The sequence below is a fragment of the Anser anser genome (genome assembly GCF_964211835.1).
Source record: "Anser anser genome assembly, chromosome: 15".
In the NCBI taxonomy this organism is placed as follows: domain Eukaryota; kingdom Metazoa; phylum Chordata; class Aves; order Anseriformes; family Anatidae; genus Anser; species Anser anser.
In genome coordinates, this window is record NC_139736.1 from 6,822,598 (window position 1) to 6,847,090 (window position 24,493).

Below are 24,493 nucleotides of genomic sequence, written 5' to 3' on the forward strand. Positions count from 1 at the left end.
ATTACTCATCTGTGCTAGGGACAGATTTTTGAGAGCACGGAACAAGATTCAGATGTGCATTGCAGGCTAAAGGCGAAAATCAAACCACAGAGAGACTGCTGCCCTTTGGCTGCAGGGAGACAACCAAGTCCCATGAAAGCGGATTGGATTGGACCTTTGAGAGAGCACCATCACCCTCAGAAAGAAGAAAGTGTGTGGCAGCTCTGGGGATATATCTGGGCGAGGTGGCTCTGTAAGGACCCTCAGTTTTAGCCACTTTGCCAGAGCATCTTCTGCTGAGCATTGCTGGAGACAGCACGTTGCTCTGGTGCAGTCTGGCTGAGTTTACAAGCTTTTCCTTAATTTTAAATCAACCACCACCATTGGCACTCCCACAGGAGCAGGTATTGCAGTCTTGTGACCACGTCGGGTCAGAAACCCACTTAACAGCAGGGAGAACCTGAGCATTTTCAACTCCCATTTGGCTCACCAGCAGCTGAAGACTTTCATCATCATGCACAGGAGCCTGAACATCTCTCACAGTGCTAAAAGAGGATAAAGAAATAAGTTGACTGTTTTTGCAGAAAGGTGGATGTTTCTGAATGTGAAGCCCAAAACACAGTTTAGTCCTTTTGTTACCACCTCTGCAGGGAAAACTTTGACTGTATTGAGCTCTGAGTAACTTAGTTTGTGACAACTTATTTAGTCTCTCTGAAGTATTGGTCTGTTCCCCAGAGCATTAAAAAAACAAATGCTGGTGTCCAGCCGATTGCCATGGCACCCCTGTGAGGGCTTCTGTGATGCATTGCACACCAGAGTCCTTCAGTTATTCCTCTCTAGGTTAATAAGGAAAACAGAGCTGTGGAAGTCTGGGGCTAATGCTAGATGCAGAGATACAAGAAAGCCTGGGTAAACACTTAAAGTGAAGAAAAGTAGTGGCCAGAAGGCCGGGTTTTCTCTATTTTTGTTTCCTCATACATACAAATACTCAACACTCATTGCTCTCTCCTGCAGTGTCCCAGGTTTGGGTCAAACACGGAGTAGCTGTTTCAGCTATCAGCAATGTATAAATCACTAATGAATTGCATCAAGACAACACGTGGACTTTGCTGGGTGGCATCACTCAGGATGCTTCCTGCAAACTCCATCTCAGTTTAAGTTCCCAAGGGATTAACAGAAAGAGACGTAGCAAAGAAAACAAGCCCTGGAATTTGAAAGCAACCAAAGCAAACTCCTTCTGGAAAATGGACCCGATGATCTTCAGTACCTTTGGGTATCTATCTATCTATTTATTTATTTATTTATAAGAGCTGGAACACTATTTCTATTAAAATGGGTTATGGGTGAGGTTTAGGAATCTTTTAGGATTTTTTTTTCATAAGGATTTCTCCAGCTTTCTGTAAAACGTTTTCTCTCCATACATATGGCATATATTCTCTTTCCAAGCAAAGTGAGTGAGGAGTACAGTCTCAGGATGAAATGTTTCCAGCATTATCTGGTGTAAATACGCAGTTGGATTGGTTCCCAAGTCCAATGTCTTCTCTTCTTACTTACTTGCAAAGCTGTGGCAAGACTCCAGGAAAGAGGTGGAGCACCCTGTAAAAATGCAAAACACACAAAAGCGCTTGAAATCTGAAGGTTTTGCCTAAGGAGTTTGTTGTGCAAAGGAATGATAGGATAGGAAGTAATAAAAAAGGCAAAGAAATTTAAGTTGATGGACAGAGATGTTTATAAAACATAGCTCCTTCCCATCTCAGTGTGAATTCTGTCTTTGCCCCCCTTTCCTCTGCTGAGGTGATGGGCCTAAATGGAGCAAATACCTAAAGCATGCCTCTTCAGGGAGGATTACGTAAATGAAAACTCCAAAATGCCAGAAAAGACCCCGATCCTGCAAGGGCACCCATGGAGCTCTGTGCTGGTGCACATCCCCAGAGGTTGGTATGCTGCAAAGAGGCTCTGCCCTCAAAGGATGCTCTCACCCACCAAGAAGTACTGAAGAAATCAGACTCCAGTCCTACAAGAATTTATGCAAAGAAGAGCTGAGTAGGGCATTTTCCATCAAAATGCTGTTTCAAAAGAAATCACATGTGAAGGTGGAGAAATTGATGTTTTCTTGCAGTTTTTCACTAGAAAAAAAAGAAAAAAATCTCCTTGAGAGTTATAGCCTCATGCTGCCTTGATAAACACACACATACTTTCTGGCAAATGGTACAATCCTGACATGTCATCTCATTGTCTTGTGAATAAGTAGCAGATTTCTGAGTATCGGTGAGAAGAAACAGATGATTTTTTGGCTACTTCACAGTAGTGAATACTCCCCTGCTTGAGCATCTTTAATAGACACTTCAGTACTTTCACATAAATCATTTAGAGTCTATCCAAATATTAGAGTTTCTTAATGTTTTAGGGAAAAAAAAGAAGTGGAGGAAAGAAACCCTTACCTGGCGCTGTCTGATACTGCAAAAATTTGCCCAACTAGATAATACAGATCAGACCCAAACCATCCCGTGGGTCTTTACATGAGATAACCAGCATTCAGTCAGTGTGCCAGACTACACATGTGGGTAGCAGGTTAGTGCATTTGTGGGAACAGGCACATTCCATTCCAATCTATAACATACAACAAATGCTTTTTTTTTTTTTTTTTTTTTAGTATTTGGTATTCCAAAAATAAACTGTGGGAGAAAGAAAGAAAAAAAAAAAGAAAAGAAAACCTTGTTTTATTTTTCTTATGGAAACCATAATCCTACATGATGGAAACAGTAAAAATTCGAGCTCATAAGGATTTTTGATGATGGGATAACCCTATGTTCTTTGTTCTGAATATAAATTGATACATTAAAATGTGCTCATAAGAGCTGCAGCTTTAGTGTGAATAGCCAAGAATAAGAAACTCAGCTTCATAAAATGACACCTAATGCGAAAGCTGTCCAGAAGACATTGTTCTATATATACTCCAAAAATATGTCCATTTGCTTTTGAAGGAAAAAAATGGGTAAAATGCAGGCTGCACTAGAAGATTTCGTTAAAAACTGGGTTGGTATTCATTTTTCAGTGTTGGTGTTTCTTTATTACAAACCTTTATAAAGCCAGTCAAGCCAATTCCAATGAAAATTAGCTTTTGTTGCCTTTATTTTCTTTTATGGAATAATATGGGACATAGAAACACCCTTCTAAGCTAGTGGAATCACTTTCTCTTGTTCCAGAAAAAAAGTCCTGATGAAATTATTGCCCAGTACAACCAATTACAAAGCTGATTTACCCCCAGGATTTTACTCATGTTCCCTAGATGTGGATATACTGGCAGATCTGCTTTCATTTGTACGAGCACATCTGGAGCAGCTCTCCCAGCTGCAGTGAGAATACTCTGTATCTACCTTGGTGCTGTAGAGTGAAGCCAAGATTTTGAATTACATAGATTAAACTTCCATTACTGATTTTCACTTATCTTATGCTGATTTGATGCCAATATAGTGTCAGGGACACAAACAGAATTTGAAATGACAAAAGTATTCCAGGAGATCGGAACTGAAAGCAAAGAGCAATTTTGTTCCAATGTAAGTAAAGCTGGCTTGAAAATTAATTGTATTAGGCTCTATACTCTTTCTGCTGTTGCAGCTGAGGGTATGAATGTTTTAAATGAATGAAGGCAATTTCTTGGTGGAAATGAGCCTCGGTGGCTGCTTACAGGCAGGTAGGAAGAATAAGCTCAACACATTTCATGACTGTGGGTGGCTGGGCAAAGAAGAGAAATCCTATTAGTGCCAAGTTAAGAGAATGGCTGTATCATGAATTCAGTGCTTATTAAAGGATCCAGGGGGATTCCTGGCATAGAGACACAAATCCATAGGAAATTAGGCCCCTGAATTCTAGTGTTGAGAATCACTGTTTTGTGGAAGTACTCTCAAATATGAATGATGAGAAATTGGTCTCTTTTATATTCCTGAAAATCAAGAATAACCCCAGAGCAAGGAGATGGAGTCATCATTCTTAGATATTTCTACAGCTCCCATGACCTCAGAATCTGAGTGCTTTCTATATCTACGTGGATCAATTATTGCCTGTGAGTCAGGGAGACGCTAATATCCTCATTTCACAGATTGCATCTGAGACATCGAAAGACTGGATTCTTATTTTCTAACAAGGTTTAAACCTATAACATCTATTGGTTTCATTACAAATCAAGGGACTTAAGATAATCTGTACTAGGTGGTTCACTCCAGAAAAGATGCGTTAGGGAACTGAATTGAGCTGACATGTTTTGCATCCATGGTTACCTCTTTAATCATAGAGCCTTCTTCCCTGGCTGGGAAAGACTGTGCCTCTTCCTCGCTATGCAATAGCCTGCGGAGCTGATGCAGGAGGTAAATGGGAAGGGGAGGGAGGGGAAGAGTGATGCCCTTATTTTCACTTTATCATTTTGGGAGGTGATCAGATACTGCAGTCATAAGTATTCTGCAAGAACTGGGTAAATAACAGAATCCATCGTCTGATGGCAGTTGCTCATTTGCAGTGTCTCACATCAGGGCGTTGTTTCTTTCCTGTGTTTTCAGAGAAAATTCCTCCCGGGGTAATGATGAAAAACTAGTCACAAATCAACACAACTCAGAATATATGAGAATCATAAAATATTGCAAAATAAAGCAAACAATACAAAAGCCCAGTGCTTTCATCATGTAGAGAAAGACCTCCAGAACACCAAGGAATTTTGGAACTATTTCAGAGAGTCAGAAATCCTGAAACTTGGCCATTTTTCCTCTCAAGGCTTTTTCTTCTCCCTTTCCTCTCTCCTCCCCAATGAATCACTCACTAATAGAATACATTACCTGGAAACACAGCAGGAGTCTTGGCCTTAGTATAAGAGAGCAGATTATAATGAGTATCATGCTAAAGAAGAGGGAGTAGAGAGCATCAGCAGCCAAAAAAGATATGCAATTTGTGGGATCTGATGTAACTCAGACAAGATGTCAGTGACGGGGTGGAAATAAAACAATGTCAGTCACTGTGAATTAATTATTTTCCTATAAAAACAAATCAGCGGAGCAACGTACCACTCAGTTGAATCTAGTCATGAGTCTTGGCTGTCACACAGGGAACTGGTCATTTCATACTGCCTGAGGGCTTGTGTGCTAGTCTGGTAGAGTACTGAAAGTCTCATTGCAGGGCAAGCAGGCTGTCAGAGTTGAGCCGAAATTGCAATTTCCATTATAAGCCTCTTATACTGAGGAGCTTATAAACCCAGCCAGAAAATTTTGCTTTAGGCTGAAAGTGAGCTGACAGGGTCTCAGCATGAGAGCAAGTGTTTCCAGTGGGGAATACTCTTCGTTGCAATGAGAGCAAGGTTTGGGTTCGATTTAATGAATGAAGGGAGGTAAGACAGTAATTTTGCTCTAAGAGGGAAGAAAAAGCAAAACATTCAAATGTACACAATACCAACTCATATTACTTTTTGGAAGCACAGTTATGCATTATATCAGTGGTAGACACCCATGCAATGCAAAAGAGCTGTTGCTCTGCCTTGCAGCAGGGTATGGTTTAATGCACCAATTGGCAATGTCTGATAAAAAGTCTTTTTTGTGCCCAGGCCTGACCTTCCATCTCCACCTTAAAATACACTCTCTCAACCTTTCTGTTGTCACCCCCAACTGCATAATATTCACAATGCAGCAGTTTCTGACCTGCAGAAAGCCTCCAGTGCCAGGGCGTTTTTGTTCCCAGCACACAGTTAATGTAAGGAACGTATCATCCAATTTAAAGCATCTGGGAGTCTGGCATCAAGCTGAGATATAGAGCTGCTGCAGATGTATAGGCACCTCTGAGCCCTCCAAAATCAGAGAACAGGAGGTGCCTGGTTTTCTCCAGTGTCTGCAGAAGGATCTTATGTGACTTGGTGTTTAAATCTTAGATGGCAAAAGGTAGAGGCAAAGAATCCCACCACAAGCGTCTACAGAGAAAAAATTGTCATTACATCCCCTCGTCACTATCGTACTTCGCATAGCTGTAGCAAAACAGCCTGTAGGTGATGTTGGAGACTGAAACACCTACAGCCCTTGGAGGTTTGTAATGATGCTCCAGCAGTTTTACAGACCATTTGGAATGTGTGTTCTTAATGTGTGTTCTTAATCACAAACTTTACTCCATGCTGACAGTGCTTTCCAATCAAAGTAGACGTTTTAAACATCATTAAAAAGCAACCAATAACTGGAAAAGAGGTAAAACAGTAACAGGAGCAGATCTTCGGTTGGGGTGTGAAGTTCCTACCTCAGTCTCTTGTAAGGTACCATGTTTTTCTCTCCTTGAAAAGACTTAGCCTGAAGAGGTGGGTTCAGAGAGTCAGGCAATCCCTTTGCTGAGAGTTTGGCTTGTGCATAGTGAGCACTTGGGCTTCTGGGGGTCTGCCAGATGTCACAACTCTAAAATGATTTACTTCATGCACAGATGTAATATTTTGCAGGGGAAAAAGAAAAAAAATAATAAAAAAGAAGAAACAACAACAACAAAAACCTCTATACTGTAAGTGAAGGAACATCTGAGAGCCAAAGCTGATCATTTTGGCTAGGATGCTTAGAAGAGCTCAGAGGAGCGACATTACCAGATATCAGTGATTATAAATTGCTGTTGGAGCTGTAATTTCTTACAGAACAAGGGGCTGAACAAGTCCCGCACTGAAAATAAGACATTGAAGTTGTAGCTCCTTGACTGCCCCTAAGAGCTGCTCCTTGCCAGCTGCCTAGAAAATGAGCAATGCCCAGTTAAGCAGTGGGATGTCTTGTACACAGGAGATGCTGTAACGGCGAGAAATAGGCAATTACTATGAAATAACCGAGTGTCCATGGGCTCATGCTGAGGGTTACCCGGCAGTAACCCCTGCATGTACCCTTTGCAGATCGCAGCCTCTGACTTCCTAAATCGCTGCTGTGGACAGATATGCGCTACGCACCAAGCTCTCAGAGCCTGCAGTCAGCACACTGCCTCATTCTTCCACCAAATGCTTCCTCTGAAATTTTAAGCAGAGGCAGATTGTTAGATCAAGGTGTGCTTCGCTCTTTTGCAGCATCCACAGAATTTACGACATTCTCAGGGTAAGACCACACAACTCACTCACACCTTGCTTGGATGAGTGGTCAAACACAAGTTCAAACGCTGGAGGTGAAAATCAGGGAACTCACTAATCCCTGTCCTGCTTGGACATGAAAGAAGAGCTTTCTATAGCCCATTAATTTGCATGCATAAGGGGATCCTCGTCTGCTTGTGCATAGCCTGGGAGTTAATACATATATGTAAGCTTTTACAGCCTGCTGTTTGCTTTACTGAATGGTGCCATACAGCCCAATTATATCTGAACTCAGCAGAGCATGCGTTTACCTGCTATGTGTGTTTTTACACAACTTTTGGAGTTCTATGTGAAATGTGCATCAGTATTTGCCATTAGTAATTTAAAAACTATACGGGAACTTTTTCAAAGGAGCAGAAACAAAACCAGCTTCTTTTACCTCCATATATATTTCATTCTACGGTTTGGAAGCACCTATTTATGGATATGGTCCATCTATCTACATCTCCAATGGTGGGTCCTAAATGAAAATACTAATGTTTTTAAATGGAGAATCAGTTACACTACCTTAGATGAGGACAGAAAGTAAATATTTTGGCGAACGGTGATTGACCTGAAGTACCATCAAAGGTTTCTTTCAGACAGATGTGCAAAATCCCTCCTTTTTTCTCCCTCTGAACATAGATATTTCAAGCTTATAAATGGGCAGAAATTTTCTGGAGAGCAACATATTGCAAATAAAGTTTAATCTATAACCGTCTGACTTTAAAGGCACAATCCAAGCTCTCTATTTTGTCTTCTTGACAAAGCAAAACAACTCAATTTTAAACTTGCTCACATTGATTTTACATCAGGGAATTCCACCAATTTCTGGGAAATTATTGATCTAAGCAAGATCAAAATCCATCCTTTTCTTTCTTTTCCTTCAGAATTCTTTTTCATCTATTGATTATGATTGCACAACGTGGCTTATTGACTCTGAGCTAATAATGACCAAGTGCTGTGGGATAAACCAAACCAACTTAATGGGCCACAACACCAGAATTGATCCCTACAATGACCAAGAAATTAATTAAACTAATCATTCCCATCTAGCCATCTATCAGGAGGCCTCTAGTACTGCCATCCTCCTGCATTTAAGCCCACACAAGTTCCAACTGTTCAAAAATACAAAGGAATCATCCATCTCTAACATCTATAAGTGGGGTCAGCACACAGTGACACTCAGTGTGACCCTAATGTCACCAGATCTCTGTGTAGTGTAGTTAGGATTGAGCCAACTGTACGCAATAGCAACTTCTTGCCCTCATTTATTATTCTTTTCTTTTCTGAGGTCAGATGGTTCACATCTATGAAAGGATGTATTTCTTCTTGATCACTTAGAGCCGGTAATCATTTCTCACAGCGTTTACAAGTCTTCGTGTTTTAAAAATATATTTACAGTGTTTGACTTCCTCAGTGACCAGCTCCAGATGTAGAAGAAAAGGTGCAGCTCAGTGAGGGTGTGGGCTGAGTAAAGTTGTAGCTTGTTCTTCCCAGTCCAAAGGGAGAGGGCTCCAGACTAATTGTGTTATAATGGCGTCAAACCCTGCCAAATGGCATGCGGGAGCTTGCAGTGCAAACCTGCACCTACAGAGTCCAAAATCAGATCTGAGGAGTGCTAAGGGCAGATGCAGCTCTGTTTTGATGGGAGGGGAAAGGCGTGTTGCAGCTCTATGGCTGCTACCATACGAAATGACAGTGCAGTACGTGGTGGCACTAATGGGGAGCTCAGCGCCCTCCTCAATGTCTTTGGATAAATACCCCCCCACACACACACACACTGGTTTTGATGAGGCTAAAAGGTCAGCTTTCTTCTCTGCTCTAACTTTGGTGCATTTAACTTCACCAGCTTGCCAAAATACTTGTGATTCACATAGGATACGGTAGGCTTCAGGCCAAGCCCCACTGTTTTGCAAGAATTTGTTTTTCACAGAATTCTTCTTCCTTAACTGCACATGGGGCTTTTGCTTGTCTTTCTGGGGAAACCACTGCAAAACAATGACTTGCTTCCACATACAGCAGCATGGTGGGGAATGAGATTTGATCCTTAGAGAAGTTCCAGGTCAGGAGGCTTTGAAGTGGTGATACACTTGAGCACATGCATGGGAACCCTGAGGCTGAGGAGCGAAATGTCTTCAGGACAGATGGGGGATGCACACTTGTGAATAAATCTCCAGCGAGCACATTAACGTGCCTGAAGTGCGTGGTCCTCTCCCTACTCAATACCTACTCTGCCACCTCGTTTTTGCAGTTACTGGTAATACCCCTGCTATCAGGGAGATATTTTCCTCTGACACATGGAACAATAGTTCTGAAGATAGCCAAGAAATCCAGTTCACGTGCCTTTGCCCCTCTCTGCAGGGTGAACCCAAGTGCAGTATTTGGGGATCCTTGGGATGCTGTCTTTAAAGTGTTTGTCTGATTTGAACTATCACTAATTCAAACTCACCATCTGTTATCTCTGCTCTGCATGCAGCAGATCTACTGAACTCAGCATTGTTTGGGAACCTCAGGGGACTGTGTTTCATTGCCAGGTGATGAAATCCCAGAAAATAAGAAAATTGAAACTAAAACAGGAAACCAGAATGGCATGTGGTGTGGTCACTCTGCAGGGGAAGAGTAAAGCCTGGCAACAGTTGTGTTTAGAAATGAAATCTGTTTCAGCTGCAAAGTTGATAGCAATCACGTGCACAAGGTTACATGAAAAGTCCTCGTTCTTGTTAACTTTTTGGCTGCTCTGGTGTCTGTAGGCTTCATGGGGGGATTGCAGGGAAGGGGTTAAGTCCTTCTCTTTAGCAGAAGAGAGGCCACAGCTGCATGCCCTAAGCACTTGGGGTGGTGGGGTAAGGACAGCTGTCACGAATTACAGGATTCCCTTACACACTATAAAATGCCTTCTCTCGAGCAAGCCTGTTTGGCTGAAAATAGGGAGTGTGGAGGCTGGACTTGGTAAGGAAGGGGGAGAAGATCATGCTTACTTGCTACATCCCCTTTTTATTCCTGATGAGGATGTTTGGTGTTAGGTAAGGAAGCTGAGTCTTCTTTTGGAAGTTGCCCTTTTAGCAGTGTTCTAAGCCCTGTTGCCTTGTTGTTTCTGAGCAACTACTTGGATGCTGATTTTAGGCAGCTCTGTTTGCTTCTTGTATCTGTGCTTCTTTTATAAGAGACAAAAGTCAAATGGGGAGAAGACAGATGAGGAGATTAAACCAGAGAAGGGAATGGGAGGAAAAGAAGCAAGTGTTAATAAAACAGAACAATAGATCTGAGGTAAGCTAAGCAATCTTAATGGAAAGCTTTATACAAGAGTGTCTCCAGACCTCATTTATTTTTTTTAAAGTAAGTGATATTCTTGTTGATGGTTATATCTTAAAGAAAAGAGGTAGCTGCTTTAAGAGTAGGACTTGACCCTGGTAATGGGGCCTTGCACTGACCTTTCTGTGCTTTATCTGCCCTGTAGGGAAGGAGGTTGGGATCCACCTGGGTGCTTGCATGTGCAAGCAGAAGCAGGTTTTTGGAAGCACTCTGGTATCATGGAGCTCCATAAGGTATGGCTACAGCTTTGGTGATAAGGGGCTGAGAGAAGGGCTTTGACTTCTCTGGGCAGTTGTGGTCTCTGCCTTGGAAATACTCTACCCAGTATGAATGAAGAATAAGTAATCTTATTTTTTTTGTCTCTTGGAAGGAACAAATGACTCTATGGGGTTCAGTAATTAACAATGTGCATGTATGTGTAAGAGATAAATAGGGAGGTTCTTTGTGTGTGCAACAGTTCTGTAGAAGGAAACAGATGCTGTGTCTGTTTAATCCTGCCATGGGGTGGATGCACAAGGAATGGGCTGAGCCTTGTCTGTCTGGTGTGCTGTAGGCACAGGCCAGCCATGGATTAGGTTTGGCATGGAAATAGAAGAAAAACTAGGCTTTAGATGGACTTTTAAACCCTAGACCACCCTTGCCTAACACTGCCTTGAACAGGTCTGCCTCCTGTCTAATGCTAAAAAAGAAAGATAACTTAGTGGTAGGAGAGTATTAAAACAGGCAGTCTATTGCAGAGGAAGCACAGAGGTGCTGCTTTGGATTGTGCTGGCATAAGTGGAATGATAGAAATCGTCTGCACTGTCCTGTTGGGTTGTGGAATTTGCTCAGACAAAGAATAATATGTTCCACCAACCTCAGTTCATGAAGGTCACTGAGGGCTGCTCATTAGGAAGCACAGATAAAAATGCTGTTACATCCTCTAATTCAAGGGCACTAGATGAGACTGGAATTGATTGTTCAATAATGCTGAAGATAATAAAATTGAGATCGCATGGTGTCTGCCTGGGCCAGCCAGGACATGTAAGCCAATGTGCTTGCAGTGAAGAAAACTATTCTGTTCACTGAAACCTTTCTTCGGTAATTCCTGCTGTTCCCTGAATGTTGATCAGTTCTCAGACGACTATCATGAGGCAGGCACCTCTCATGTCCAAGGGGTGTATATAACTTCAGAAGAGAGGACAGCTGCTGGGAAAGTTTGGGGTGGGTAACCCTGGAGGAATTTAAAAAGCTTTTGCATGTTTCCGTCTCCAAATATATTGTAATTCTCCTGCAATGAATAAAGACCTGTTTTAATTTTCTTGCTCATAAGCATGACTCACTTCTAAAAACAAAAGGAGGAATCTTATTTCTACTTCTAAATCTTAAGCTGCAATGATTAAAGCCAATTTGAGGACTAGTTTGCCTGGTTCTCACTCAAGGCTAATGGGCATTGGCCAATTAAATCCTCTTTTGCCTTGAAAATTCCAGTCAAAATACTTAAACTAAAAGAAGGGGTTTCTGCAGTCTCTCAACCCTATTAAAAAGAAGCTTGGGAAGCATTCAGTTTAATTTGGCACTAATGAATTTTAAACCAATTTCATATGAGCCATTTTCAACTTTAAACTCTCCTTTTTGGAAAAAGTGATCTATTTACAGTTGCTGCACTGAAACCCTCCCAAGATCGATTGATGTTCCATCTTTCTGTGTCTGGCAAAGACCTGCATGGTATTGTCCACGTGTTGTGACCATAAATTAACATATGAAAAGCTTGTTTTACTGCTCTTGCTGTTTATTGATGTTACTTTGCTTTGGTGGGTGGTGTGAGGAGGGTCGTAACAGAATTATATCCTAAGAAATGGGCTTGACTGTAACAGGAAAGCAACCAAAGACCCAAGCCAAAACCAAGAGATCGGGGCTTGTGACTTGTGGAAACCTGGCTTTGATTAAAATGCTATTCATACAGTGTTAGCACACACTGCCTTCTCTGCCAAGTACTTCTCTTTGTTGCCAGCTTTGCTATGCTGCTTACTGTATTGGTGTCACTGAACTGTGCTTAATTAGCTGGAACCCGTATGTATATTCAAACTCTTGGTTGTACAATGATGTTACGCAGAAAGCTGGCTTGAGTGGTTTACTCCTGATATATGCTTTTTTTAAGTTGATGAAAGCTAAATCCAGGTCACTTATCTGGTAAACGCAAACATTACACTTGCGAGCTCTTGAGTTGCTGAATGGCTACTTCAAATGAATGTGAATGAGGTGATAACAAGAGTGGCACTTAGGTCCTATAAAGCAGAGTTCAGTGAAAACATCTCTCATCAGTTGTGTTCATACACAGCCAAATAATATTTCAGAAAGTGCTCAAGCATGTAATAGGGACCTGTTTCTTACAAGAGGAGGAACCTCATGTTTGCCTTGATGTGATGAAAAGGGCAGTTCTTTGCCTATTAAAGTGATTGAAAGATTTCCTGCCCCATCAGGCTGTCCCAGTAGGTCTGACTAGGTCAGAAATAGGAGTTTACAGAAAGTATGTGACATCCAACTGACATACATTTTTGGGATCTGTTGATCTGATTTCCATGGAAAAGATCAGAAGCGTCTCCTGGGTCATCGTATTTAATCTTGTGTAACTACAGTTGGCTTTCTCCAGCACTTTTCTTTTAAGCTACGTTCAGCCAAGAAGGAACGTGTTATTTTGGATTGAGCATGTAGAAGGAGAGCGGAGTGGAGGAAGATGAATCACTGTAGGATATAGTTTGTGTTCCCACGTGAAGGGTAAAGGCAACCAAACAAATGTATATCCTATTTAAGGTGCACTTACTATTGCAAATCCTAGACTGGTGCCAGTGGTCCAGGGATGCCTCTGGGTCTCCACAGTGCCCTGTCCCAGGCTGCAGCATGGGGAAGGGCTTGAGGAGCACAGCAGAAGCTGCCTGGCTGCTTCCACTGCTCAGCTACCATCTGAGAGCCACTATATGGACAGTGAGGAGTTAACAAAATGCAGCAAATAATGCTTTCCTTGTTTTTTTTTTTCCCCCTCCTCCCATGAGCTTTTATTTTTGTCTTGAGCTAAGTAGAAGTGTTTTTTCTTTGCCTAAGCTTATGTTGTTTGATTTTTATACGATCCTCAGGTACCTAATGAAATTGCCACATGCTCAAGGGAAAACAAGTTTCATAACAGAATGATGGTGAAATGTTGCTAAAATCCTCCAGGATAGAGGAAGGATTAGAAGAAGAAAATGCAGAATAATGTAGACATTAGCTTAAAGACAACAAAGGGTTCCTAGTCCACTGACATACCAGAATCCAATGGAAGTATTCATAATTACTAATAACAAAAGGCTGGTCTATTATAACAACTCCATTCAAACCAAAACACATGTAAAGCTTGTATGGTGGTGAGTGTATTTTGATGATAGGTCTGGTTTAAACCTAATCTGCTGAAATACAGACAGGATAGGAACAATGCTTTCCCTGGGGATCAACAACTTTGTCCCTGAACAGACTGCCTTATATAAACACCCATAATTGAGTTAAAATTCATGCAGACAGCTTGGATTAAAAAGAAACAAATATCAAGCAAATAAACAAAAGTCATGAGCAACAGGGGTTGGTAGAGCCATTGTGGTGGGGAATAATATCCTTTGAAGCATATGCCAGTGTATACTAAATCAAGAAAATTAATATTAAACAATACAGGTTACAGTGATTAATGTATGTTCCACCTTTCTGAAAAAAAGTAGCTGAAAAGCCGCCTTTAACAGTGGACATCTTGTTTACTGTTTTCTTATTTTTACTTTTTTAAAAACACAGACTTAGATACCACCACTTTAGCCTTTGCTTCCCCAAACTCTGTACACAAGTTAAAAATGCCTTTTGCTTAGTATGTAATGCTTTCAGCTTGTCCTAATTTAGTCAGCTGGGTTATAAAGGTGATTTATCCAGAAGACTTAGCTATAATTGTGTATATATTTTAACTGAGTGAAGATAGAAATGAAATCACTCAAGTAACCATTTCCTTCCAATGTCTCTAGGCTCACCACAGTAAATGAGCCTTGTATCTTGGAGCTGATACAATGGCCTGGAAAATTCCTGGACTCTGCTTTACCTGGTGGCATAGGGGTAAAATTCTTCCCTATTAAGGAGACTGTTCTCAGCCTCCCAGAATAAATCTTTTACCCTATGGTGCCTTTATGAGTCTTTCTCTTTTCTTCGCATTCTTTCACTAAAATAGATGATGGGTAGGCTTTGGAGAGGTTCCCCACATTTCTGATGAATGTTGGTCAATTGAATATTCCTCTAAACTCCTGTGCTACTGCTTCTGCCATGTACCAGATTTATTTTTCTCTTGTTAAAGGCTTTGGGAAAGGGTGCGTTTGAGGTATCCTTTGGGCTTGATAGACCTGACTTCAGCCTTCTGTTTTTAGGGTAGGTTTTGAGATTATGGGCACCATGTTTAGGTAGTCTCTGCTTCACGACATCAGCTTTAATGTGGATGCTTGAATTGCTCTTCTGTCTTTAGATGCAGGTATGTGAAGGAAATCTGTAGGAAGCTTTGCAAGTTGGAAGAGGAGAGTGGAAAAAGATAACCCTGAATCTGAAATCAAAGAAATGGACAGGGATGTCAGGATGATGAACCTGGGGAGGGCAGACTTAGGACCTCTTGAGCCATGAAAGCTGTTTTCTTTGAACAAAATAGGGAAAGAAATCAAGCTCTGTATATTTGCAGATAAATGAGATTTATATGAAATGTGCACTTGATTGGTACTTGGTTTCAGTAACAGAAAAGAAAAATAACCTATGAAGTCTGGAATTTTGACTAATTACAACACTTCTGATAATGCACTTGAAAGGAAGAAAGCTTAATCATTTAAGCAAGTTTCTATTTAATGTACTTTATTTTGAAATTTGTGATCAGTGGGTTTTTGTGGATTTTCCTACCTGGGACTGTTGCAATGATCGCAGCCCTGCAGAAAGACGACTGCCCCCGAACAAACAGCCTTTCAAGCAGTGACTTTGCCAACTTCTACTTCTTGAACTTATCTCCAGCCTCTATTAGTGACCTTTGCATGGAACCCTGCTCTGAATCAAATCATGATTTAAATCATGTATGAGAGCCCTCTGAAATAAGACTGAACAGAAAATTCAGCTAACTTTGAATTCAAAAAACATTCTCTAGGGGCTTGGTATTTAGTTCATATTTCAGTTTCAGCTGCTTACTTGTGTTGGAAAAGTTATTTTTGGTTGCTTTCTGTGGTTCATTATAATTCTGAAAATGACTAATTTGATGTGACATTTACTAATGTAGTATGATCAGACATAATTTGATCTTATTAACTTAGATCGTACCATATTAGCAAACATCGGATTCTATTTGAGAAATTTACACATGCTGCAAATGTGGATACACCTGGAAATCATACTGTATTAGTATAATTTGTCAGCTTAATGTTGTAGTTGGTAAAGAATGTCAGAGTATACTGTAATTTATAGCTACCTACATAGAAATGACTGCAAAGATTCAGAATGGCTGTGCCGTTGTCATTGTTTTCTCTTAAGCAAAAACCTCCTCAGTGATACAAGATACAACAGCAGTTCAGATGTTTGATGTCTTTGATTGGAAATACTTTTGCTGCTCTGTGCTCTGGTGTCTGAAATCTAGGCTAAGTGGAATAAAGAGTTCATTTCCCGCCCCCCCCCCCATGTGTGATCATGACCAATGTGGCCTGAGAGGTCCACATGAACTAGAAAGCTACAGATAATGAAGTGCTGCTGCTGTATCAGCTTTAAATCATCACATTGACCTGTGTGATACTGCTTTTTGTTTTCTTGCTAGGCAAGGAAAGGCTTTCCTGAAAGACTAAAAGCTTCAACGCTGTATAGAGAACTCCAGTATTCACTTCCTGTTGGCAATCTGGGATGTCTAACAAAAACTATTTCCCAGCAGCAGTGATAAGAACTGAAAGGAATAGTTAATCCCTATAAAATCCAGTTCTGAATGCCATTATAGTGTCATCTCTTGCTCTAAAGTAAACTGGGACGTGCTTTGTGCACACTAACTCTAAGATGTCAGGCTGAGCCTTGCTGAGTTGATAGGGAATTGCTTATATGTACCTTGCTATGAGGGTTGCAGGATGAGGGCTGAAGCTTGAGTCTTTGACTTCAGACTGCATGGCAAGAATGATGTGTGGCATTTTTACTAGTCTGCTAAAATACTCAGGGGCTATAGAAAAAGCTTCCATTTTCTCAGTTATCAAAACCTATTTGGTTTAGATGCATTACCCCTTTGATACCAATTTTACAAAAAACTTAATTTCTCTAATTTTCTAATAATCTTATCAAAGCTGCTTATAAACAGTAAGAATTTTACAGAATGAAAAATTGAGCAGAGCACCTACAAAAAATTGAGCTCTCTTCGTTGACCACCATTTTGAAATAATAAATAATCTTGTTTAAAACAGACAATTGTGATTCAAAACTGATAGTGATACATCTTTTCCCAACAGATTCTTTTGTTTCTTTCATGCTTCATTTGGAAAATAGTCAAAAGCAATTCCAGGCTCTAAATTCCTTTTGTTTCCACCAGATTGTTCCAAACAAAGAACAAATACAGCCAGTTGTCAGTCTGAGTTTGGTACTGATGCTTTACATCTCTGAAGACAACACTGCCTCCTGCACTGTTCTTCAGATATTTTAGAAGTGTGATGATGGAAGTTTATTTCAATAGATGGAAATGGTTTTTTTGTCAGGTGACTGCTGCGTTCCCAAGTATGCCCCAAAATAACACACTGAATCTAAATTCACTTCACCATAGTGATGCAGGTGTGTTAAGAGCTGTTGGTATAGAATATTTTATCACAAATCAATAACATGGAGTAATTTGGGCATTTTTTCACTTGATGAATTCTACAGATGAACCGAAATAGGCAAAAACTCACTTCTTTGATTTACACCAGTTCTCCAAATCTTCATTTCAGTAGAACCTTGGCTTGTTCTTCTGGCTTTACCTTCTACATAGTTATCTACTGACCATTTTTAAAGGAATTGTATTTTCATGGTACTTCAGATGTGGGTATGTATTTTAGGTGGACTGGCTATTTCAATTTAAATCAAAGTGGACCATTTTGCATCAGATTAGGTGCTGTGTTGAAGTTTAGCTTTGTCTGCTTCTTGTAATGTTTAAGATAACAGTTCTGGTACACACAAGCTTGGATAAATATTGTCAGCTACAGTGTAGGTAATGGTGGCTAATAGAAGCAAAAATTCAGGATCAATGTTACTGGGCTTTTGTTCTAGATGTTTTTCTCTATTGTGATGGATTATAACTTCATGTGTGTATGTATATCTGGACATACATATTTTTACATGAATAAATCTGCACTGTACAATGTGAAGGAAAGCAAATTATGAACATAAAGCAAAGGCTATTCTTTAAATAATGCAAGTCCCCTGTGAACTTTATCATGGGACTAATAGCTCATCCAATACCAGTTCAATGGAGGGAGAATATACAGGATTTTGTTTTTAGTATTCCATCAGCCTTTATAGCTGTGACCTGCTGTTAAATGAAAAAGTGCTTGTTGGAATGGAGTTAGGCTTTTAGATTAGATGTGGACTATCAATTAGACTTTGCCTAGCCAAACTTCTAAAGATGCTTTTTTAAATGCTGCTAGTGACCATTTAAGTACTGCTTTAAATCTGACCTGTAGCTGGTACATGACAATAAGCAAGCAGGTTTGGGTTTTGGTAATGAATTATATGTATTGAATGGGTAGCCATGTGGAACAGCTCTGAATTATTAAATCCCCATTTTGTACTGGGATTCTTTATCATGTGCTGCACAGAAGTGTTTTCAACTGAAATTAAATATCAAAAATGAAAGATGATGGTCCATAATATTTCTCCTATAAATGATGCTTGTTTTTAAGCAACAATGCAACTGACTTACATAGTAATGTCTTAATTATCTACATAGAAAGGTATGAGCAATGTAATAAAACTACTGGCAAAACCTTCTACTAAGATGAGAGCTGTTTCATACCCATGTGCTGCCATCTGTGTGCAGTGGAGTTTCACCAGTTGGCTGTATGACTATAAAAATATCTGTGGACTCCTCAGTGAGGGAAAGTGTACCATTCCTTGTGGTGTGCACAAGTAAACTGAAACAGTGTGAGAGGAGCTGCTGATGTGTAGAGATTAAACTGCACTGATGCCAACAGTGGTATGAGATAGAAAAAACAAAATGTATTGAATCTATTTACTACCATTCCAGTCATCTGTCCTTTCTGGAGTTACAGGACTGTTTCTGCGCACCTTCTCCAGTCCTCTTCTCCTTTCTGCTCCTTCTCAAAAGTCACTACTGGCAAGGGAAGTGGGGTGGAAGCTCTGGTTCCTTTTGATGTAATTAAATGAATTCCTCCTCTCTAGAAAAGTCAAGGGGACTTTATGGACTTGCTTCTTTTGAAGCCACATTTGCTCTGTAGTTAAATTCTGTGCTTCTCCTCCCAGGCAAGGCACTAGAAGGCTCTGTTCCTTTGTAGTGCTCTGATCTTCAAACAGTTCTTCATTGCTCTTAATACTTTGAAAATGGACTACTGTAACTTGCTATTTGCTGGGCTGAATAAATCAGATGCTTTGTTTGAATCCCTTTACAGTAAAGGTACTGCTTTGCCCCAGTATTCAATACTTGTGTTACAAGGGGAGGCAATGGCAATGTGTTGTGAATAGTCTAAAGTTTCTGCAATAAACTGTGATCAAAATCTCCATTTTTCTTTAAAGTTGACCTAAATCTTTCAGTCTGTCTGCAGGGCAAAAATCTGGTAGAAGGAGAATTAGGTTCACAGTTGGACTGAAGTCATATGCTTTAATGTTCACTTGTAGAGGTACAGTTTTCTTAGGCAGTGACTCACTAATAGAAATCTTCACTGCTCAATACTAAATTTGAAGTCAAAGTTCCAACTATTCTCTTTTGATGTACACTTAAGTACCTATGTCTGTTAAATCATACTAAGTTCTATTAAAGGCCAACAACATGCTGTACTATCAAACCTTTACCTGAAAAGGGTTTACATGTGCTGTTTGGAAGGCATCCTCTGATCCAACCATACTACTGAATAGCCACATTCACACTTCTTCCATGTAACATTGCAGTCCAGTCTGGATTAAGATAACTAGTGCTTTAGTGTTATCCATACAATTACACAAATCAGGGCTGATTTGGATTTTTTTTGAGTGATCTTAAGCACTCCCTCGCTTCTTTAATACCTTCAAGATTTGCTTGTGTGACAAAGATCTGTGGTTCTTCACAGGTATGGTTTGAGCAGCCACTGTAGTGGAGCTATCTAACCTCTACCCAAGCACAATTTATACTTAAGCAATTCACTTCCTGAATTTAGGCAGTGTTCTTATGCAAGTCTCATAACTGATCGTTCTAGGACTATGATAGGACAGTATAGACCCCTCCAGAATAAGGCTATTTCACCAGTATGAAAAGACTCAACTCTCTCTGAAGTTTGAGGCTTTGACCTGTTCGGCAGAACTTGCATCAGTTGTGTTGAAATAGCTCAACATGTTTCATGTCCCATGGCACAGACACATCTTTCTCCCAGATTGTCCCACTGGATTATAAACATCTCTGAGTACAGATGTCCTAGAAATAACTACTGATTAATTGGATTCCAGTTTCTTAAGGATTACAAAGGGTATGGCTATCCAACAGAACGGATGGCTGCTGGTGGAGGCTGTTGTGGCTGTATTTTGGGGTCAGGTTAAATCTAGGGAGGAAAGTCTGCTACTTCATGGAGAGCTACTGGATGCTCTTCAGCAAGAACTTCTGGAGGCAAATGGAGGGCTTTCTGCACAAGGACATCTGAAACTGCTCAAAAAGGAAGCTGGGAATTTGTGGTGTAGAACAGATACCAAACTAGCAAAGATGATGAAAATCAGACTTATGTAGGGGCTTACAGGGATCTTTGCAGAAAGCTGTTGCAGTTATGTATAGCGGGTTTGGAGTGAAAACCTCAGTTAACAGTATTACATTCATTGTAAAGCTCCTTGTTTTAATCTTCTGTTTGAGCTGAGTCCCTCCTGTTTTAAGTCTACAATGCTAGTAATCAAGTGCTTTTGGTGTCATTTTCAGGAAAAGGAGCAGTTCTGTTTCAGGGCTGTGGCTGACCTGGATAACTTTCTACAAAGCCAAACTTCTTTGTCTCAACAGCCAGCATATGAGAGGCTCTAGCTTAAGGGAATGGTTAGTGTTGTGTTTCTGGTCCCCTGGGGAGATCCATTGCAGAGCAATGAGTATATTGGAGTATCTGGAAAACATTTCCTCCAAGGAAAGATAGAAACAGAAGTTGTTTTGTCTAGAGAAGAGGAGAGACCTCTAAGTGAATAGCGTTCTTAAGGAGGAAGACTCTTACTTGTTCATGTCTGCAGTGAGTAAACCTGGAAGCATTACAAGTGAGTGGAACAAGGAAGACTTCAAGTTAGACTGTAGAAAAAGCACCCTTTTCAGGAAGGTGGGCCAAGGGATGTCCTGTCTGAGAGACATAGAGCCTCTCACCTTGGAAGTAGCTAACTTTGGATCACAGGTGACATTAGCATGATTCATTCTGCATCGCAGTAACTGTGACCTCTGATATTTACAGGTCTCTTACAATACTATAACTGTGTTCTAGCAGAAAAGTGGCTGAAATATCAGTTTTACAGAAGCAGTGATGCTGAAGGTCATGTGCAATGAAATCAGGTGCATTGGCCCAAAGTGAGTTCTGTTATCAATGAATCCAGTTACCTGTTGCTGAAATGCTGGGTTGTTTTATCACTTCTGTGATCTCTAAATATAGTTAACAGCTATAGTTAATTATATTTGACAGATGATTACTGAGGTAGTAAAAAGGAAATGAGTGTAATATCTGGTCCTCTATCCACTGGTCACTATGCTGAAGCTAGCAGAATCACTGGTATAAGTAGGAGCATTCCTCTACAGAACTCTTCATGTGCAGATATCTAATTCATGGTTTTATCACAGGAGCTTCAAAATACATTCAAGCACTCAATGTATTCTGTTTTGAAAAATACATAAAGGCTATCACTTCAAGTTGTTTGTGAAAAATCACTGCAGCTGGGAAGAATGAAACTTGATTCACCTAACCTCTGATGTTTAATATTATGTGAGGCCTTTTATGGATGCAGACTTTTTTGTCATGCACTTGCATTAAAATATGTCTAATGTAAACATTGGCAACACATTTTCAGATGTAGATTTTCTTAAATGCGGATATTGTAATATATGGTAGTTCTGGACTTAGTGGAGTAGACAAAAACGCTATTACATTACCTACGTCCCATTGTACAGCTGAGAAGAAACACCTATAGGATTTTTGGCCACTTTGATTTTGTTGTATTCTTTTCAACTAAAGCATCCTCATTTGTAAGAAGTTGAATAAATGAAGGAGGATTGTGGGAAGCCTCTTCTACCAGGGACAAGGTGAAGATCATTGTGGCACTATCCATGTGTTAATCCATTAGTCTCTATTCTTTGTGTTTCCAGGACATGAATGCTACAATCCATTTTAATAAGATTTGTGTTTCAAGTACCAACTATCTAATATGAATTTTTGGTATGGAAAGAGTTCATGTCTCTTGTGGGCAGCAAGATATTTTTTTAGATGTAACCACATGCAAAAATTGTGGCCAATCTTAATTTAAATTCAAAGCTGAGCGGTGGGTCCTGATCAGAATTAAATTGCTTTTTCGAATGAATGACAGTTGTAATCATTATTTAGTCCTGAAATTGGCTGGTTCATTCAGAGAAATTAAGATTTAAAAGAGGTTTCTGTAGAATCACTTCAAGAAATTGAATGTCCTTCTAAAGAAAAAAATAAGTGAAGACATTAATGGCAAGATAATGAAATAAATACAAAAATACGGTTCTGATTTGAAATTAATTTGCTTGTTTTAAGAAAGCTAGTTTGCTCTACACCCTGTTCTAAGTGAATGCTGCCTTGAGCTATTTCTGCTTACATAGACTATCACAATAATAGATGAGCAATTCAAATGTTATTTTATTTTAAGCTAATTTTCAAAATAAGTTATTCTCGTGTGTGGGGAAACTGTCAGAAATAAAAAGGCCTGGTCACAGCTACGTTTAAATCTGCACATGAGGGCAAATCTGAAGCCTAGTGTTTGAGAGATTTAATATATGAAAACATTGAAGATCGAGTAGGTGGCTAAAAAAAAAAGGATTTTAATCTCTGTTCTGACTTGCTGCTCAGCTCCTAATCCTAATTTACACTGTTCTTAACTCAAGGATGAGTGCTAGCACAGGAGGGGCTAGCGCTTGGATGTCTGCAGGTGTCTGAGTGCTGTGGATAATTTAGAGCTTGTGCAGTCTTCCCTTGGGAACAATCAAGCAGGGATGCTGATTACTTTCTAGGGTGAATGGATGAATTATCATGGATTTTGTAGGCTACTAGAACCCATTCAGAAGTTTGTAAGTGTGGCCCTTGAACTGTATTTTCTTCACTTGGTTGTCTTCTGGTGTATCCTGAACTCCTGCCCACTTGCTGACTATTGTGCTTAAGGGACAGGAATCTGCCCTTCTGTATCACAGCTGCAGTGGGACATAAGGGACTGTTCTCTCCCCTTGCAATGTTTATTGCATTGACTCAGAAAAATCAGTTTTAACAGATAACTCTAGGGGGCTTATCTTGTGAATCCTCATTAGACGTAACATCCATCTGAAGACCTTGGCTAAGGACTGAAGAGATGTAAGCATTCATGTCTCTGCAGCAATACTTTTAACCATATGCTTTTTCAGGATAAGCTGAACACAAGTTGAGGTCTGTTGCAGTGGCTGGGAGCAAGGACAGAGCCATTGCTGGTGTGTAAGGTTGGTTACTTGGTGCACTGAACTCTGCCTGGGGATGGGGCAGCATGGCAGGCGCTGCCTATCTGCTTGCACAACTCAGAGCATGGAAAATATTGTTGGGAGAGCTTTAATGCAAGAGCAAAGGCCTTAGAGGCGTCATGGAAACTGTGTGAGCCCTGCGAAATTTGTTTGGTAACTCCCCTCAGTGTACAGGCTGGTGGTGGCTTCTGGGAGGAAAATGAGAAATTCACTGCGGATGGTGTGCTTCAGCCACTTATGCTCTGCTGCTGTAGGGTGACAAGGATGTGAAACTGCATGGAAACAAACCCAAAGTGTAATCTCAAGCTGTGTAGAAAGCTCTGGTTGTATAAGAAAGCTCAGGTAACAGGGTACTTTTGGTAAGGCAGAAAACCCTTGCTAGCATGAGCAAAGCTTCTGAAACAATCTTTTCCTCTGCTTTTTGTCTCCTTTCCTCTCACTTTCAATGCACAGTAGATATGTATGATATGTATCCCACTAGCTTCAAACCACTGCGGGGTTCCCTACAATGAAGGGCACATGTTCCCACAGCACTTCTGGGGGGCTTAGCAGAGCTTGTTCACTCTGAAGTGTTTCTTCAGGGTTTTATCTTTTTTACCCTGTAGCTGTGCTGACTTGCAGACAGTCTGCTCGTAGTGTTTACTGACTTCCAGTGTTTCCACTGGTAGCACAAATTCAATCAATTTCATATTAGTTCAGCAAACCACAGTAAAAGTAAAGGCCAGTAGTATTGCAATATTATAATAGCTCTGTGCATGGGCTTGAAAAATTTGCTGTGGTGGCTCACGTGCCGTTACCTAAAATCTCAACTTCATGCATAGCCTCACCAAGCAGGGTAAAATACCTCTGTCCTAAGAACTTGAAGGCTGTTAGGCAAACATCTGCTAGGAATGGATTTGATGTTGATTTGGCTTTGGGACACACATTAGGTGACTTAAGCACTTTTCTATGTTTCTTCAGAGGGGAATACAGGAAGGAGGGTTTCTCCTGTTACTTGTTGGTGTTATTGTAAACAGGTTTCTCTCACTTAATTCAGTGTGTGACTTGTGTGGCTGTTTCCAAGCACTGTTGTCACTGCAGCAGAGAGAAGCCATTTCCTTAACTTCTGGATGTGGGCCAAGAGAGTTGGCTCTCTTTCCTTTCCCACCACTGAGCCTGGCTTCAATAAAGCATCCTGGAGAAGTGCTGGTTCTGCACAGCCTCTCATCCCTTTTCAG

At 40.4% G+C, this 24,493-nt stretch overlaps 1 protein-coding gene across 2 annotated transcripts in view; it reads left to right on the plus strand.

The window, feature by feature from the left end:
- The window catches only part of LOC310882115 (uncharacterized protein), a 179,802-nt gene that overhangs the window by 41,616 nt on the left and 113,693 nt on the right, over positions 1–24,493 (plus strand). The window contains exon 6 of one of the 2 annotated variants that reach the window (XM_083800405.1): positions 10,533–10,620. The exons of the other annotated variant lie outside the window; for it this stretch is intronic. Within the exon in view, the coding sequence (XP_083656531.1) occupies positions 10,533–10,620 (88 nt within the window). The remainder of the gene's footprint in view (positions 1–10,532; positions 10,621–24,493) is intronic. 2 annotated transcript variants of the gene reach the window in all.